Consider the following 17,826-nt stretch of genomic DNA (forward strand, 5'->3'; position numbering starts at 1 on the left):
AATGTCGAGAGTTCGCGCAAGCATGCGCTTTAAAAGAAATGCCGTGGCAGCCCCTTCCACCCTATATAACTGGCACCTATTATATTTGATTACCGCTCGGTTTTTATCAAGCTAACTAATCTCGCATAAACTAAACATACGCTTAGTTTGCAACTTCTTATTCTCTCATCTTCCTTACTTTTTTGTTCCTTATACCACCTTACAACCACATTCTGTGTTTTAACCTTATCTCCTGGATAAATATCTCGACGTTCGAATCGCTCGTGTGTGTGTATATATGTTTTCTCCAAGTTCTACGTTTTTCTTTTTTCTATCAAGTTCTTGTTTTAGGTTCTACGTTCAACCAAGTTTGTATCGCTCCTGCGTTATGAAAACGTCCGTTATTTCGACCAACGTGATTATTTTTTATCGTTAATACGCCAATTATTCTTCCGTTTTATAAATTCATGAATCGTTCCTTTAAATGAAAAGAGACTATAAAATCCATGATATTTGGATGATCATAGAACATTTCGAATACCTTGGACTCTCTGACAAGTGCAAATAATATGTAATATTATATAAATTCATGTATATAAATTCATGTATAAATACGTTCCAATAATTAATCGGATATCCCAGGTAGAATAAATATTTAAATTAAATTTACATAAGATCATGAGTTATTCCTCTAAATAAAATTGATAACAATGAATATATTTAATGTATGAAACAAATATTTACATATGTATATATGTATATATATAGCTACTATAATTATTTAATCTTAGAAAAATATTATGTCTATATAATTTTGTCAATATTTACTTTTATATTTTTATTTGCTATTATGTATATTATTCAATTAATATGTATATTTGCTGAAAAAATTAAATGAAGTATTATATTTATACATTGGCTTATTGAACATAATGAAACTTAATATTTTATTTTTATTTATATTAATCGTATTTCTATATATCAAAATTTTTATGCATATTGGTTATGTACTTACATGTGTATAAAGCACATTGCACAATATATTCTAAAAAAACACGAGGATTAATATTTATTGAATATAGATATCATACATATCAATTAAAAATTTCACTTATATACATCCTTTCATACATTCTAGATATATAAAGCTACAATTTTTTGTAAATTATTAAATAAACTATAACTTTACCGTTCATTAAAAATATTTATTAAAAGATACTTTCTTTGTCATAAGAAAGTTTTGTATTGTTACAAATGCTCTACATGTAAGTGTTTCTTTATAAATTACTTGATACGATTAATAACTACAAATGCACCGTTTATATAAAATAATTCTACTTATAATTTATGGTAAACTATGGTAAGATTACTGTATTTTCACACAGCAATATAATTGAAGTATATGTCATATATATATGTCATGTATGTACATATGTATATATACATACTATACATAAAGTACCTTACCTAAATTACACAAATCTATAAAATAAGGTATTAACTCGTTTTGCGATTTAAATTATGATTGTTAGTGGATCTGTGAATTGTTCAATTACATCACGTGTAGCTGAAATACATAGATTGTTTCAATCAATTGGCACTCGGTGCCTCTGGAACTTTCGTAATGGAAGAATTATGTTGCCAGGCCATTCGTAAGACGACCCTCCACGGACGATTATGAGCTATAATCTGTTTACAAAGGCTGATTTTATCCGAGTCAACGTTAGATGTATACTATATATACGTGTCGTTTTGCTTTCATCCCAAGAAACGAGCATCATCATTACCGATAATGTATAGACATATATGTACAAGGCTGGAATCTTACAAAATCCATTAAATACTATTTAGTAACTTTACTTCGCATCGCATTCTTCCATACATTACTATCGTATGTTCAGAAATATTTCTGGATCGATATTTAAGAAACAACATCGACAACTCCCTTATCGTTAATCGTCCACCACCTATACATACTGTGCCAATATAATCATATTCGCGAAATTCTAATAGAATAAATATTTCTTACTTTTTTTGTTTCATGTCGCGTATGAAAGAAATCGTAAATGTCTAGTCATAAGATAATAATTGGACTGCAGATTTTTATGCAGATTCATATTTTAGAAAATATATAATTGAAAAAGTAGAATTTTGCTAAAAAATTGTTTTGCCTATTCGGTATCATAGAAAGCACTATACTTTAGGTATTTTATATAAGCGTTTTCTAATATTAATGTAATGTAATAATGATGTACATATATATATATATATAACATTATAATAATGTATATATACCGAAAGAAATAAGAAATCTTGGAAACAAAAGAAAATAAAACTGTAGTAGCAACTTTGCTACATAATAATTATTTAATTTCTTATATTCATTCGTTATTAAACGAATTCGCGGATGCGATTACGTAAACTTATCTTAAAAATATTAAATGGAATTCAACCAACAGTTGGCCCATTATTCATAAAGGGTGATAGTTGAACTCTGTCCAATGCTTAAACTAAATTGGAGTGGAATTGGCTTATGGGAACGACCATCGTTATACACGTATATACCAACGCAATAGATATCATGAATAAATACCTTTGAAGTTCCGTGTTCCTTTATTTTCTGAAGTTTTAAAATAATTCGAAATTTTAAGATCGTTAAGCAAATTTAATATCGTAATAACTTCTTAATAACTTCTTAATAACTTTTAATTTTAATTCTATAATTAATTCAATGTATTCAACAAAAGGTATTTTCACATTGCACTTTAAATATTTAAAATATAAAGTATATAAAAATATATAAAATATTTTTTATTTACTTAGATCTGAGAATAAGGAATAACAAAACACATTATAAATACATTAAAAATGAAAAAATATTCGATCTTATTTTTGACAATTTATAAGAAATGTAATTTTATTGAATATGTTGTACTTCATAAGTATATTGTACTAAGCAAGATAATTTAGCTATGTATGAAGAACTGTAATTTTTAATGTGATCTTCACTCATTTTTTTTTAGTTATACACAAAATTTTTTTGGCAATATTTATAATTTTTAGAAATATTGAATATATATAAATAATAATAAGAGTAGTTATTAATTATATAAATTATTGATTTAAGCATTGAATTCGGATAATATTATGTTGATTATCTTTTCTGAATATAAATTATATTTAAACATACCATATTATTAAACATTAAAATACATTAAATTACATATATTCTTATTCTTCATCGCATATACTATAATATACTAATTTTCTCGAAAAATATTGCATGAGAGAATATACATATATAATCATTAATTAAAATCGTAAAGATAAAAAAATACAATAATTAACACTTGTAATATACTTTTTTACATTTTTGTAAAGATTTAAAGAAATGAATAATATAAATCATGTAAATATATGAATATCTACCATTATATTTTCTTAATACTTATACGTTATACCTAAAAATTCTTTTAAATAAATTTAATAAATTTATTTAAAATTTTTCTTATTACATGTCGTTTGTTAACATTTGTATGTCAACTGTTTGTTATTATTACGTTATATTAAACGAAACAATGATATTATATCACTAAACGATTTTTGTAGTATAAATAAATATATATAAATGCATATAATAAAAAGTCATATGAAAATAATGCTATTAATAATTTGTAATGTTACGCATTTAGTAACCTTTTTGCATTAATTACGTTTAAATTCAACATCATGCTTAATATATATTTATTTAATAAAATTATAGAATGTATGTACCATATATATATACAGGATCGAGTCAGGGAGATTCTATGGCTCAAAATGAGGTAAAAATCAAGGATAACAGAATTGCGTTAGAGACTTCATTTTTTGACAAAAACAAGTTTGGAAATTTGTAAAGTATGGATGAATTTGACCAATTCTTGACTGCATAGAACTAGACAATCGACAGATTATTTTACATACGAAAAAAATTGAAAATGAAGAATAAAATTTAATTAAATAAAATTTAAGGCTTCGTTTTGGAAAAAATAGATTTTTGATATGTTAGTCAAGAATTAGACCGATACACGTATACTACGCAAATCTCAAATTTAATTTTTCCGAAAATGAAACTTCAAACGAAAAATCTTTATTCTACATTATTCTACATTTCTACTTATTTTCACATGTATAAAAACTTCCTATCGATTATCTACTTTTGTCTAGCTGGGAATTAAGCAAATTTATGCATACTTCATACATCTAAAAACTCAATTTTCTCAAAAATGGAGCCCCCAGCGCAATATTATCATTCTAGATTTTTGTCTTTGAGCTGAATTACGGGTTACGTTGTATATAGTAATTTTCTCAACATATATAGAAATATAACATTACAATTTTTAGAATTAAATTATTCTGTATTTTGTATAAGTATGCTTGAAAAAAATGCCTATTATACATAAGTTTACTTTGATTCGAATATTCACAGTTATATCTTCTATATAATTAATTTAGTGCATCTTATTGTTCATCTAGTACTTTTATTAGAAAAGGTTTATCAAAGAGTAACCAGTAGAATGATAGTTTCGTAGATTTGATTATTTGAGAATGAAAAGTAAGTATTATTTCGGTTAAACATCTTTTAGTAACTAATATAGTATTGTCAGTATTATCAATTGCTGTATATGTGTATATATAAAATTTACATATATACACACATATGTAACTTGACGAATTTTCTTGTCAGGAGTATGTAATATAATATAAGTAAATATTAAGAATTGGAATAAAAATGTCAAGATATTTGGAAAGAGTACAAGAAATATTAAGAAATGCAGATAGTAAAAAAGTTGCAAGTAAAAAGGTATGTATACATATGTACCTACTAATGTTTGTTTTATATCATTGAATTTTAAACTTTATCATTTTGGGACAATTTCTAAGCGAGAAAGGTTACATTAATTAACAAGTATTAATGTTTTAGACGTTGTTCAATAATAATAATCTTTCATTTTGTGAAGGATAATGCTATTCATCGTACTAAATGTAAATTATAATTTTCGTTTTAGATGTGTGTTCAGGAATTATTAGAATTATATGAAAATGAAGATGCAATACTAGAAATTTGTAAAAATACAAAGGAAAGAAAAGAAATGAAAGAAAAAACACAAAGTATTGTAGATTGGTCATATATAACACATAGTGTCCATAGGATAGTATTAAATGTAAATATATTTTTATGCTATAGAATATAATTAAAGTGAAATTTGTTAAAAGTAATTGTACACAATGTTATAACCATTTTTATTTTTATTCAAGGAAGCAGATAGACTTGCTAATAAAGATTCTTCTAATAAAGCAGCAATAACTGAACGAAATTATACATGCATACTTGTAAAAAATACATTTCGACATGCAAATTGTTATAAAGTACCACTTTTAAAATGTGAAGATATAATGCCTTTAATTTTACAAATTTTAAGGACACATATATATGAATATTATCATGATACTTATATAAATGTGCTAAATTCTTATATATTACCATTTAGGATATATCAGGTGAACATGACTCATGAACAGTGGAAGGAATTGTTAAAAATATGTTTAAATTTATATAAATATATGTCTTCTCCTACAAGTAAAAGAGTTGTTTTAGATACATTGCAAATGATCATTGAATATGGTTGTTTGCATACAAATTTATTTTTGAATGTAAAAGAAATACTATTATTTTTAGGTATGTAAAGAAATTTTTGAAACAATCTTTTTAATTAAAATTTATTCTAAAATTCCATGTTAAAAGCAACAACTATATATTATCTATAATTTAACTAATTTATATATATATATATATATTATTAATTCAACATCATAATAAAACATGCTATAGCTAATAACTTTTTCTAATTTTAGAAAGTATTTTCCTTGATGTAGAAAAAAATGGAGAAATTTTAGCTGAATCTATTTACAAAGTTACATATACAATATGTCAACAAATTGCAGTAGAATATAGAATTACACTGTGTCATTTTAGTGAAAATATTTTACCGAATATAATCAGATTGGACAGTTCTATTGAAAAATATAAACTTTTACTATTTTTTGTAAAAATTCATCATCCCAAAGGAGTATGTAAAACTTGTGATGGTGCTTATGCTTATGATTGGGAAAAATGGTACAATTCTCTTAAAAGTATGTATCTAATGATTTTGAAAGATTTTAAAGCTGATATACTTTCAAAGAGCTTCCTTTGGTTTGCAATTGAAGGTAATATATTTGTAACTTTTTTAAAATAAAAAATATGTAAAATAAATATATTTTATTAATTATTAATCTAAAAATAAATATAATTGTTTTAGTTTTTAAACAAGTAATGGAAAATCCAGATTTGATCACTGAGAAAACATCATTCAATAATTATGATTATATACAACCAGCAAAACGCAGACGAATTGCTGTCAAAATAAATGGACCGGTTGATATGCTTATTGATAATAATCCAGAAGAAGCTTGGCCTATGATACAGATCTTAACAACATTGCTTAACCAATATCCTGAATGTTTAAAATCAGAAGATTTTCCAATATTTTTAAAAGTTTTAGTGGATCTTTTCACATTATCTCTTAAGAAAGAAAAGATCATAAATAATTTATTTGAACTAGCTGCTGTTTTGTTAATGAACGAAAAACTATGTTCTATAATGGATATAGAAAAATCAAATATTTATTGGGACCAAATATGGGATATTTTATTAAGGTATTATTTATTTATTTTAGATTTTAGGTCATATACATTTATTTTATATTATTTTACACTCTTTTAAAATATTGATTTTATGTTTGTGTGTCTATAGTAACTTATTGTTTTAGATCATTAAACATAAATCAGAATGAAATATCAACTCATAAACTCACACAGCTTTTTATAATACATAATAAAATAACAAATCCAAATGCACTTTTAAAACTATATTTGACAAATGTTATTAAGTGGTCTATTATGAGTCTTCGTACATTGATAGTAATCTGTGAACATTTGCCTTTGCATACTAATATGAGAGTATTTAATATAAATGTACTTTCACCAGCAATAGATACAAATTCTGTTAGGTCATGTCTTATAAAATGGATATTAAATATTCCTTGGCACGAAATGGCAACACAGATAAGAATTGATGAACTGTGCTTATTACTTATTGGCATAACATTAAAGTCAAAACATCAGAAACAAATAAAATTCAATGAATATGATATTAATGACATATGTGATTGTTTAAAAATTGAACAAAATACTAAGTCATTTTATGAAGACATTGAACATTATTATTTGTTATTAAGGTATAAAAAAAATGTATTCACTAAAGAGAAGGTGGAAAATGCAGAACAAAAGCCAGAAGTAAATAGATATGTACTGTTTATGGAAGATATTGTAACTTATTTAATAAACAGTTTACATGTTATGATTGAAGATGGAAATAATGCTCTTCATATAATTATAATAAAGATTGCGGTTGTAGCAAAAGTTTTATCAATGATGAAAGAATTGAATATGGTATCTAAAAATATTGAAGATTTATCTTTGATACAGGCATTGAAAAATTATATAGATATTGCTTATAGTTCATTGGAAAAAATAACTAATCCATCAAGAAGCAAATATAATTATCTATTTAACGTAACAAAAGCACTTAATATATTGTATGGAACATCATATGATACTGATATAGCAAAAATAATTGTTACATCTGCAACATTAAAAATGCTAGAAAACATATTTAGTTTAATGAATATTGAGGACAATGAAATTTCCGATTATAAAACTAATCGGGATTATTATGATGGCTATAAGTCTGGACTAAATGGTCATAAATATTTAGGTAGAAAAGTCATACAAACAAAGCCATGTAACTTTTGTGACAAAGGTACAATAAGAATACAAACAACAAAAGCTTTAGCATTATTCTGTTGTATGAACTTAAAACAAAGAAAATGTGAAATTCAAATAAAGCTTATGAATAACTTGCTTAAAATTGATATGTACGATCTTTCACATACAGTTGATTTTATGATGGCTATAACAGTTTTAAAATCTCTATCAAAATATGATAAAGAAGAGTTATGGAAAAATCACAATGAACTACCATTGAAAAATTTGTTGCAATTATATCACGAATGCTATAAAGATGAAACAATTACACGTTATATATTAAATGTTTTACCATATTTCTTTAATTATGCTTTAGTTTACAATTACAAGTTAGATAATTTAATGAATATTATTGCTCGATTTAATAAGCTGCGATCTGAAAAAAGATATGGTGTCCTTGCTCATAAAGAATTTATTAAATGTCTCTCAGAAATTATTTATATCAGTCCTTCCCATTTTTGTTATACTACATGTCATACTTTGAATCAAATGCCAATATTTGAAGGAATTTTATCATCTCTTATTAGTCATTCATTTCTTGCACAAGTGCAAATAATTGAGTGTATACAAAAGATATATTCTTTAAAGGATATTAATTTCGAATGGAAAGAAATATTATTTACAAAAATAGAAAAATCAATAAATAAATTAACCATTAACAGTAAAACAGATGATAAAATAAAAACAGACGAGAAGGAAATTACCACAGCAAATATTTCACTAATGCTTGCTGCTATAATATCTACCAATGGAACATTTCAGTGTCGTGCATTATTAACAATGTTACAGTTTAGCATTGATAAGAAGGTAGAAAGTCAAATAATTTCAAAATCAATAAGTATTATGGCAAATCAAATCAATTATTCAAACATCATGGAAGAAAATTTAAGTTATTTAATGACATACTGGTTTAATTCAAAATATTCAACACAATTATTTCCTTGGAATTTAACACAATGTAAATCAGAAGAACAATTTTATAAAATATATAGTAATACAATAGCATTTATTAAATTTCAAAATCTAGAACTTTCTAGTGTCATTTCCTTTTGCAATTATATTAATTTATCATTTAAACAACTCATTGAAAATATTTTTCCACAAATTGTATCATGGCTATTATATTGCATTAATGAAAATAATGGAAATAGATCAAAAACATTAGTAGGAAAAATATTTTATAAATTAAAATCAAATCAAGATGAATTTGCTGAAATGAGGAAGTTTTCTAACTTGTTTAAAGAAAAATTTGAAGAAATATTAATATTTCTTATTGAAAGATTACACGATGAAGATTACCTTGAAGAAATATTGGGAGAAAGAATATCATTTGCAATATCAGATCCTCCTCATTTTAAAAACAAAACAATGCTTATTTGTTTAAAGTACATAGAAGAAAACTTTATTATACCAAAAATGTCTATACAATACTTTTTAGTTTATAATTGCCCAAGAGTATTACAAAAAATATTATCACATTTAATTAATAATGTCTATAAAAAGAAATTTGAGGAGCATAAGATAAAAGCTTTTCATCAGTACATATTCTTTTGTTCATTTATTATTAAAGAATTGAAAGAAGAATATTTCAATACATTGTCTATGTATATCATAAAAGATATTGGTTACAGTTTACTTCACATAATTAAATTATTTGACGATACCCTTTGTAAACTAGGATGTAAATATTTTTACAAATTTATAAAACATGTTTTATGTGTAAGAGTTGAAGAAATCAAAGAAATTTTGAATTTCACTGTCATAACTTTAATTCCTATAGCACAAGCAGGGAAGATACCTATAGCTCTAGAAATACTTCAGTTCTTAATAATTGATCAAAAGGAAATATTATCTGATGCAATAGAGAAATTAAATTCATTTCCAAATGTTCCTATATTTTTAAAGATACGAAAGATACATAATGATTTGAAATATAAAGCAAAGGAAATTTATAGTTTGGAACAAGAAGTAAAACATTTTTTGTGTACAGTGACTGATAAAGATATACATTATAGCATAGAAGATATTATTCATTTACGAATACAATTATCTACAAGAAAAGAAGAATTACGAGAACTATATGATAAACTTGAAACATTTCATGGTTTTTTTGAAGATTGTACCTCAAGCATATTGCATCGATTGATATACAAACTCATAAAATTAACAGCATCGTCTGATATAAATGTTTCAATTGAAGCTGTAAAATGTTTAGGCGAATTAGGACCAACTGATTTGACATCAATGATATATTTTGAGAAAAGTCATGTTAAAGAATCTTCTGATTTAATAGAAATATTATCATATAAAATAATGATAACAATGGTACAATTTTTATTTCAAGGTGATATTGAGTTTCGAAAAATTAGTGCTAATATACTGGATGTTGTACTTTCATCTTCTTGGGGGCAAAAGTTGTTAAATACTGAATACATGAACAATTTAAAAACTGTTTTGAATGAATCACAGGCAGTATTACCTTTAAATTATATTCAGCCATTTATAAAGGACAAAAACTCAAAAATGAGCAACATTGCTATAAACTACACAAAAATTGATGATATTATAAAGTCAGATAATGCCTTTTGGACAACTCAGTCCGATGGTTCATACGCTAGTTGGATTACAGTATTAACATGTAATGTTTTAGAGTGTTTTACAGGATTTTATTCTGAAAATTTAATCCCCATTTGTGCGTTAAGTACTGATTTTTGTGAAATAATTTTACCAAGAATTATTTTTTTGATAATTCATATAGATAAACGGTTTATGAGTACCATATCTTTGTGTATTAATACATTTTTTGAATATCATTTTGATTTTACAATAAAACCAAGCATTCCTTCACATAAATTTACAAATTGTGATCATTGTATTGTACGTTGTATGTTGAATATTGTGAACTATATTAGAATGCAAGTTCCAAACAATGATTTAGAATTTAATTATATATGTATTGCAAAAGCTGCCAAATACTGTTCAGCATTTTTTACTGCAATATTATATGCAGAAATGTCTTGTGAAACTATTTTAGATGATTATAATAACTTTACTAATATCTCAAAAATTGATTATGTCTATGAAAAATCAGCTGAACAAGGGAAAGTGATACAAAATATACTTAGAGATTCTTACGCTAAGATAGGTGATTTTGATGCAATTAATGGCACTGGTTCTTCACATTTGCATGATCATTCTACTCGTATTCAACATTATATACATACCAATAAATGGGATAAAGTAATGCCTGCACAAGATGTTGAACTTTCTTCTGGAAATATGTCAGTAATTAAAGGTGAGTATTACAAAATTACATATTTATTTGAGAGCTTATTATAATTTTAAATTAATTTTAGCACAACATTTATTAACAACATTTTAACACTTCGCAGTTGATGTGACATTAAAACTATGTAAATATAAAACAAAATATTTCAAAATTGTTATGTGTTTATATTAATTAGAAATTTATTATTTTAAAGTATACAAAATTTATTTATAATGATCATAAAGTTTCAATAAATTGTAATTTATTAAAAAGAAAATTATATTTTCATTATAATAACTTTAAATTATATGTAATTACATGTATTATACATTTCAGAAATGGCAAATGGATTATATCAGTCTGGTCTTCATTATTTACTTAGTAATTTTATATCTACTATGTCAAATAATGGTGTAAAAATAGATAAAGACATTCAGTATGAATGTGCTTGGCGACTTAGCAATTGGGATATTTGCGAGACAAATCAAGCTTTATATCCACAAAATAACTGTAATTTAAAATTAGAAATAACTGAACATAATTATCACTTTTATCATTATGAAGCATTAAAATATTTTCATGAAGGTAATGAGACAGCTATACAGAATGCAATTCAAAATGCTCGCATAAATATTATCAAAGCACTTAAGAACATTAATCTAGGTAAGAATTATTAAACTTTCTGACTTTGAAAAAGTATTATCTACTTAATAATTGATTATTTTTAGAAAGTAGTAAAACTATATATGAAAAGTTAATGCAATTGCAATTAATTAATGAAATTGAAGAGTTAAGCTTTGCTAAACAAGGCGAATATGAAAAAATCTTACATAAATGGCAACAGCAGGATATTGCAAACTTTAATGAATTTCAATATATTGAACCCATTTTAACTCAAAGAACTGTTATGTTTCAAATAAATGATACTTTAATTAATAACGCAAATATTAAAAGTGCGCTCTTTAATACATATTTGCAAATATCAAAAATAGCAGCAGATAAAGATAATTTGCATATTGCTACACGTTCATTAGGTATATATAATTAAGATTATTATAACATTATATTAAGTATTCAATTATAAAATACATGTATTTTATTCATATTTTAATTTTTTTATGAAGATATCTTAATAAAACAAAAGGATATACCATCAAAAATTCAAGATCAATTACTTTATCAAGAATCTTTATTAGCACTAGTTAGGAAAGATTTAGATGTTGGACGATATCTTTTACGTAACTTAATGCAAAAGGAAACTTTAGATGCAAAATTACGAGCACAAATATTAAGAGTTTATGGAGATTGGATGGCTGAAACAAAATCAGAAAATCCCCAGGTATGTATCATGAAATAAAAGTAAATTAAAGTATGAAATTTTTAAGATTACTTAGTACCTTATTATCAGTTTTATCTATTTTATTATTATTTATTATAGGTGTACTAAGCTTTAATACATTATTTTATTTCACTACAATATCTTATATACATCTCTCATTACAATAAATTATATACATATACATACATAATAAATAGATAATGTATATTGTTATTTATTATCTTTCAGACTGTGATAGAAAAATATTACTTAAAATCTATAGATATAAACACATCAATTAATACACAAAATACTGATACAGTTAAAGACTTGCATGATACACAAGTAGCTTTAGCTCGTTTTGCTGATAATCAATATCAGCAAATTAGTTCATATATGAAATCTCCTCAGTTTGAAAATCTAAAAGAATGTATTACATATTCCTATAAAGGAATTAATAAACATTCAATTAGTGAAGATAAAGATATTAGAAGTGTAATGATTTTAAACCAAAGACAAAATACGAACGATGTTGCAGAACTGGAACATATACAAAAAGAAAAAGATAATTATTTGATTTTAGCATTAAAGTAAGTTCCATATTTCTACAAAGTTCATAAAAGAGCTCTATAATTTCTGTTTTTCACATATCAATGAAGTATATTTATATTTCATTTACTATTAATATATTTTAATATATGTTAATTATGTTAAAATTGATATTATCTTATTTAATATCTATAAATAAACATTATTATATTGCTTCATACAGGTATTACTTAATAGCACTACAGCACAGCGAAAATTATAATTTGTTAATATTTAGAATAATTGCGCTTTGGTTAGACAATATACATCAAAAGGAAGTTAATGATTTATTGCAAGAAAATCTTAACAGATTACCATCTTTCAAATTTATTCCACTTGTGCCACAATTAGCTGCGCATATGAATGATGAATTTAATGAGTTTTCTGAAAAAATATATAACATTATGCAACGTTGTGCTTTAGAACATCCACATCATACATTACCAGTTCTGTTAGCATTAAAAAATTTATATGGTGATTATGATTATAATACAGCTAGAAAAAGTAGAACACTAGAACCAAGAGTTCTTGGAACACAAAAATTGTTACAAGAAATAAAAGAATCAGATATAAATTTAATTATACAAGAAATGGAAAAGTTATCACATGCTTTAGTTATGTTGGCTAATCTTTCAACTACCTCAAATAAATGTAAGTAGATATATTATTGTATTTTTAATGAAAATATAATTATACATATATCAATACATATAAATAGACATTATGTGTAATAAACTTAGTTCTAATTGTAGAATATTTCATCATAGAATTTCCATTTCTAGCGGGTTATGAAATTAAAATACCAAGAAATCAAAAGATTTTAAAGATAAAAAATTTTGAAAACATATTTGTGCTAACATTAACAATTGATGTACGACCATCCAGAAATTACAACAATGTGATTGGCATTGTTAAATATACAGAATCATATGAAACTGTTGGAGGTATAAATACTCCAAAAAAATTAACTTGTATTGGTACAGATGGCATATATAGACATGAATTAATAAAGGTATATTATTAAATGCATTACATAATATGTTCAGTACTGGATAAAAAAACATTTATATTTGATATTATCGAAAGACAGAGAGAGAGAGAGAGAGAGAGAGAGAGAATACTATATACTTTTAATTATTTAAATATACTTTTAGGGAAGAGATGATTTACGACAAGATGCTGTAATGCAACAAGTGTTTAATGTAATGAATATATTATTAAAATCTCATAAAGATACTAAACGTAGAAAATTAACAATTAGAACTTATAAGGTAATATTAACAAATTATTTATATTTCAAGAATTTGTCATGATTAAATTAATTACTATTATTTTTCTTATTTATTTAACGTTTTTCAGTATCTCCGGCCATGAGATGGACTTAGCTTACATTAAACAACTAACTTATCCTTCTACACCTCCGACTTCCATTTTTCGATAAATTCTTTCTTTCCGAATCAAATCCCTTAGATAATATGTCCTGTATTCTTTGTCAGCTTTTGTCCTCCTATGTCTCTGCTGACTCTATAAAAACAAATTTTTCGACATATTTCTAAAAATCCTTATCTTTTCTCTCCACTCCTGCCACATTCCAAAATAAGAGCTTCCCTTTTTTTTTTTTATCATTTTCTTTTGCTCCTTTCCTACTTCTGTACTTGAATTAATTACTCTTGCAGCATCCCCTTTATCTTCTCCTAAATTGATTAATATTGATTAATATTAATTATTTAAGCAGACACGTTTCTTTAATATTAATATATGATTAATTAGCGATACAAATTATTTCAGACATATTAAATATCTATTTTATATGTTAATATAATTATAATCTTATATTTCCTATACTTTTGTCTTTCTATTACTTTTCTAGGTTGTACCATTAACACAAAGATCAGGAATACTTGAATGGTGTGATAAAACAATACCTATCATAACTATATTGGTAGGTTCAAGTACTATTCAAGGACTTCATGAGAAATACTATCCAAAGGATTATAAAGCAAATTATTGTAGAGACAAACTAGCAGTAAGATTATATTCAAATAAGATTTAATTTTACAACTGATATGTATTGTTTCTATTTTGATTATTATTTGCAGTATGAATTTTATAATGACTATGCGATATCTTACAGTATATAGAATATTATAGTATGGAAATATAACGTAAATTTTATTTCTAGGCAGTGGGAAAATCATCAACTAATGTAAAGTTGAAAGTATTTATGGATTGTTGTGCACATATGCATCCAGTGATGCATCATTTTTTTATTGAAAGATATCCATCACCTGAGACGTGGTTTGAACGCAGATTAGCATATACACGCAGGTAATAATACTTTTATATAGTAATTGCTCTTGAATTTATTATATTCATTAAATTATACTTACTATATTTTCACAGTATAGCAACAACATCAATGGCAGGATATATTTTGGGATTAGGAGATAGACATTTAAGTAATATCTTAATTGATCAAATAACTGCTGAAGTAATTCATATTGATTTTGGTAAATATGATTACGTAATTTTTGAAACTAGTAATATTAGCAACATTGTATTATCAGTACTATTATTAACCGTTTGCACTCGAGAACTTTTTCAGCCGAGCGTAGCAGCTACTCCGGATGGTTTAGCGTATACGTGACGCGTGTCTTACAGCTAGTGTAAAATGATTTCATGTACAAATTAACTTACAAAAACATTATATTCTAATAATTTATCTATATTTAAGTCTTTGAAAATATGATTTTGTAATATTAATTTCTGTATCTTTTTGTATGATAACTTATAAAGCATTCACCAAGATGCATTCTTGATATAATTAATCTCATTTTTCAACAGTTCAAAATCAAGTTCATCTTCATTTGAGCTAATTTCACTTCCGAAAACCACTTTTTTTAGGGTTTCTAAACTATAATACTTTTGCCATGACCGTCGAATCCGAACTAACGTTGGAAACGTTGTTTCAATACCATAATTGAACCATAGTTTCGGAGGGATATGAGATTAAATATTTCATCTCTTTTTTAAAGTCTAACACTTTACACTTCCTAACAAAGAACACAAAGAGCTAAGGAACCAATTTACGAACCAATATTGCACTCTCATCAATTAGAGATGTCGAAATCTATCTACAACGATAGATAGGGACTATCGCCTCTTGCTCTCCACTGGAGTTGCAGCACGGAATGCCGTGGTGACTGAAAGTCGCCTCTCGAGTACAAAGGGTTAATAATATAATTTATAAATACTTCAATTTTTTTGTTATTAAATATAATAGGCATAGCATTTGAACAAGGAAAAGTATTGCCAGTTCCTGAAACCATTCCATTTCGACTTACACGAAATATTGTAGACGGTATGGGTGTATCTGGAGTGGAGGGAACAATGAGACATTGCTGTGAGAAAACATTAACCGTATTACGTGATCAAAGACAAATAATTATAACATTGCTTCAAGTTCTTTTATATGATCCATTATTTAAATGGACTATAACGCCCGCTGAAGCACGTAACATTCAAAGCGGAACTTCATCAAAATTAGTCGAAAATAATCAGTGTAAATATAATTTATGCTTTCACATTTTCTTTTCTTGTATTATACTTTTTATAGTAATCGCATAAATTAATAATATTCTACGAATGAAATTTAATATTTTATTGAAAATATATGAATAATGTAATATAATATGTTCATTCATTGTATCATATTAGTACTACAGAAAAATATTTTAAAAATATTTATTATTGATAGGTTCTAAAGCAACTAATAAGACAGCAGAAAGAGCTCTTTTGAGAATAGAGCAAAAACTACAAGGCACTGAAGAAGGATTAGCATCTAGTGTATCTGGTCAAGTTGAAAGACTTATACAAGAAGCCCATGATCCTATGAATCTTTGTCGTTTATATTGTGGATGGCAACCATACCTATAATTTCATAATCTTAAAAAAAAACGAAAAATTTTATCCAAATGTTATATAAGTTTAGAAATCACTTATTTCATAACACTACTTTAAAAGTATGATATTTGTATTTTAAATTTATTTATTTGAAATTTTATACGAATTATAAATATAAATATGTACAAGGTGTCTTTGAAATATACAAGCGTGGTGTTTCTACATACAAAAATAAATTGAAGAAAAACGTTTTTCCATTTAAAGTTTCACTTATGAAAAAAAATGAGTTTTTAAATCCATTAAGTACCTAATTAATAAAATGATTCTTAAAAAGTACTAATCTTATTCTTATTTATAAAATCATTCAAAATGCAAATTAAATACAGAATAAAGAAAAGTAATGTCTATGTCGCGGAAATAAAATAACAATAGTAACAGGAAGCAAATCGTGGCATTGTCCATATTTAATAATACAGAAGTAGAAGTTCATAATTTGAAATATCCAGTTAATACACGAATATCTGATGGGTTTTCAAACTCATTTTTCTCGAGAACGAAGTCTTAAACGAAAGTGTTCTTTTTTTCTTTTTCGACTTATCTTTGCATGTAGAATCACCATCCGACTGCATGTACCATAATTTCAGAAATGCTCTGTATAAGTAACACCACTTAAAAAAATAAAAAATGTATATAAAAAGTATATGTATTCTAAATATTGAAATTTTTATCTAAAGTATCTCTATCTATCTATATCTGTAAAACATCGTTATTTTAATAGATTTAATCTTCAACCCTCAGTTGGCATAATGTATCATTTGAAATCAATACAGAACTACTTTATGAATATCAAAATATAATGACT

General features: G+C 25.2%; 1 protein-coding gene and 1 long non-coding RNA gene across 5 annotated transcripts; both read left to right on the forward strand.

Annotated features, from left to right (window-relative positions):
• The first annotated feature begins 129 nt into the window (after positions 1–129).
• Positions 130–2,229, forward strand: LOC110120245. Of its 2 annotated transcripts, XR_007225323.1 has the most exons (3): positions 130–267; positions 331–621; positions 1,625–2,229. It is a non-coding gene; the product is annotated as an uncharacterized LOC110120245 (long non-coding RNA). The 2 variants fall into 2 exon arrangements; XR_002308897.2 differs by lacking the exon at positions 1,625–2,229 and having other exon boundaries at positions 331–653.
• A 2,355-nt stretch (positions 2,230–4,584) lies between these two features.
• On the forward strand, positions 4,585–17,664 carry LOC100645615 (serine-protein kinase ATM). 3 transcript variants are annotated; one of them, XM_012320019.3, is made up of 18 exons: positions 4,588–4,822; positions 5,028–5,183; positions 5,278–5,698; positions 5,875–6,228; positions 6,321–6,717; positions 6,831–11,182; positions 11,492–11,818; positions 11,884–12,189; positions 12,280–12,494; positions 12,723–13,063; positions 13,246–13,712; positions 13,844–14,073; positions 14,216–14,332; positions 14,932–15,003; positions 15,244–15,389; positions 15,465–15,571; positions 16,345–16,623; positions 16,819–17,664. In XM_012320019.3, the coding sequence occupies exons 1-18, from the start codon at positions 4,751–4,753 to the stop codon at positions 16,995–16,997; spliced, it is 8,538 nt and encodes a 2,845-aa protein (XP_012175409.1). In that variant the 5' UTR covers positions 4,588–4,750; the 3' UTR covers positions 16,998–17,664. The 3 variants fall into 3 exon arrangements, with proteins under 3 accessions (XP_020723905.1, XP_012175409.1, XP_003403363.1); XM_003403315.4 differs by having other exon boundaries at positions 4,589–4,822; positions 14,932–15,087; XM_020868246.2 differs by lacking the exons at positions 14,216–14,332; positions 14,932–15,003; positions 15,244–15,389; ... (1 more) ...; positions 16,345–16,623; positions 16,819–17,664 and having other exon boundaries at positions 4,585–4,822; positions 13,829–14,012.
• Positions 17,665–17,826: the final 162 nt, after the last annotated feature.

The sequence above is a fragment of the Bombus terrestris genome, chromosome 10 (genome assembly GCF_910591885.1).
Source record: "Bombus terrestris chromosome 10, iyBomTerr1.2, whole genome shotgun sequence".
Classification (NCBI taxonomy): domain Eukaryota; kingdom Metazoa; phylum Arthropoda; class Insecta; order Hymenoptera; family Apidae; genus Bombus; species Bombus terrestris.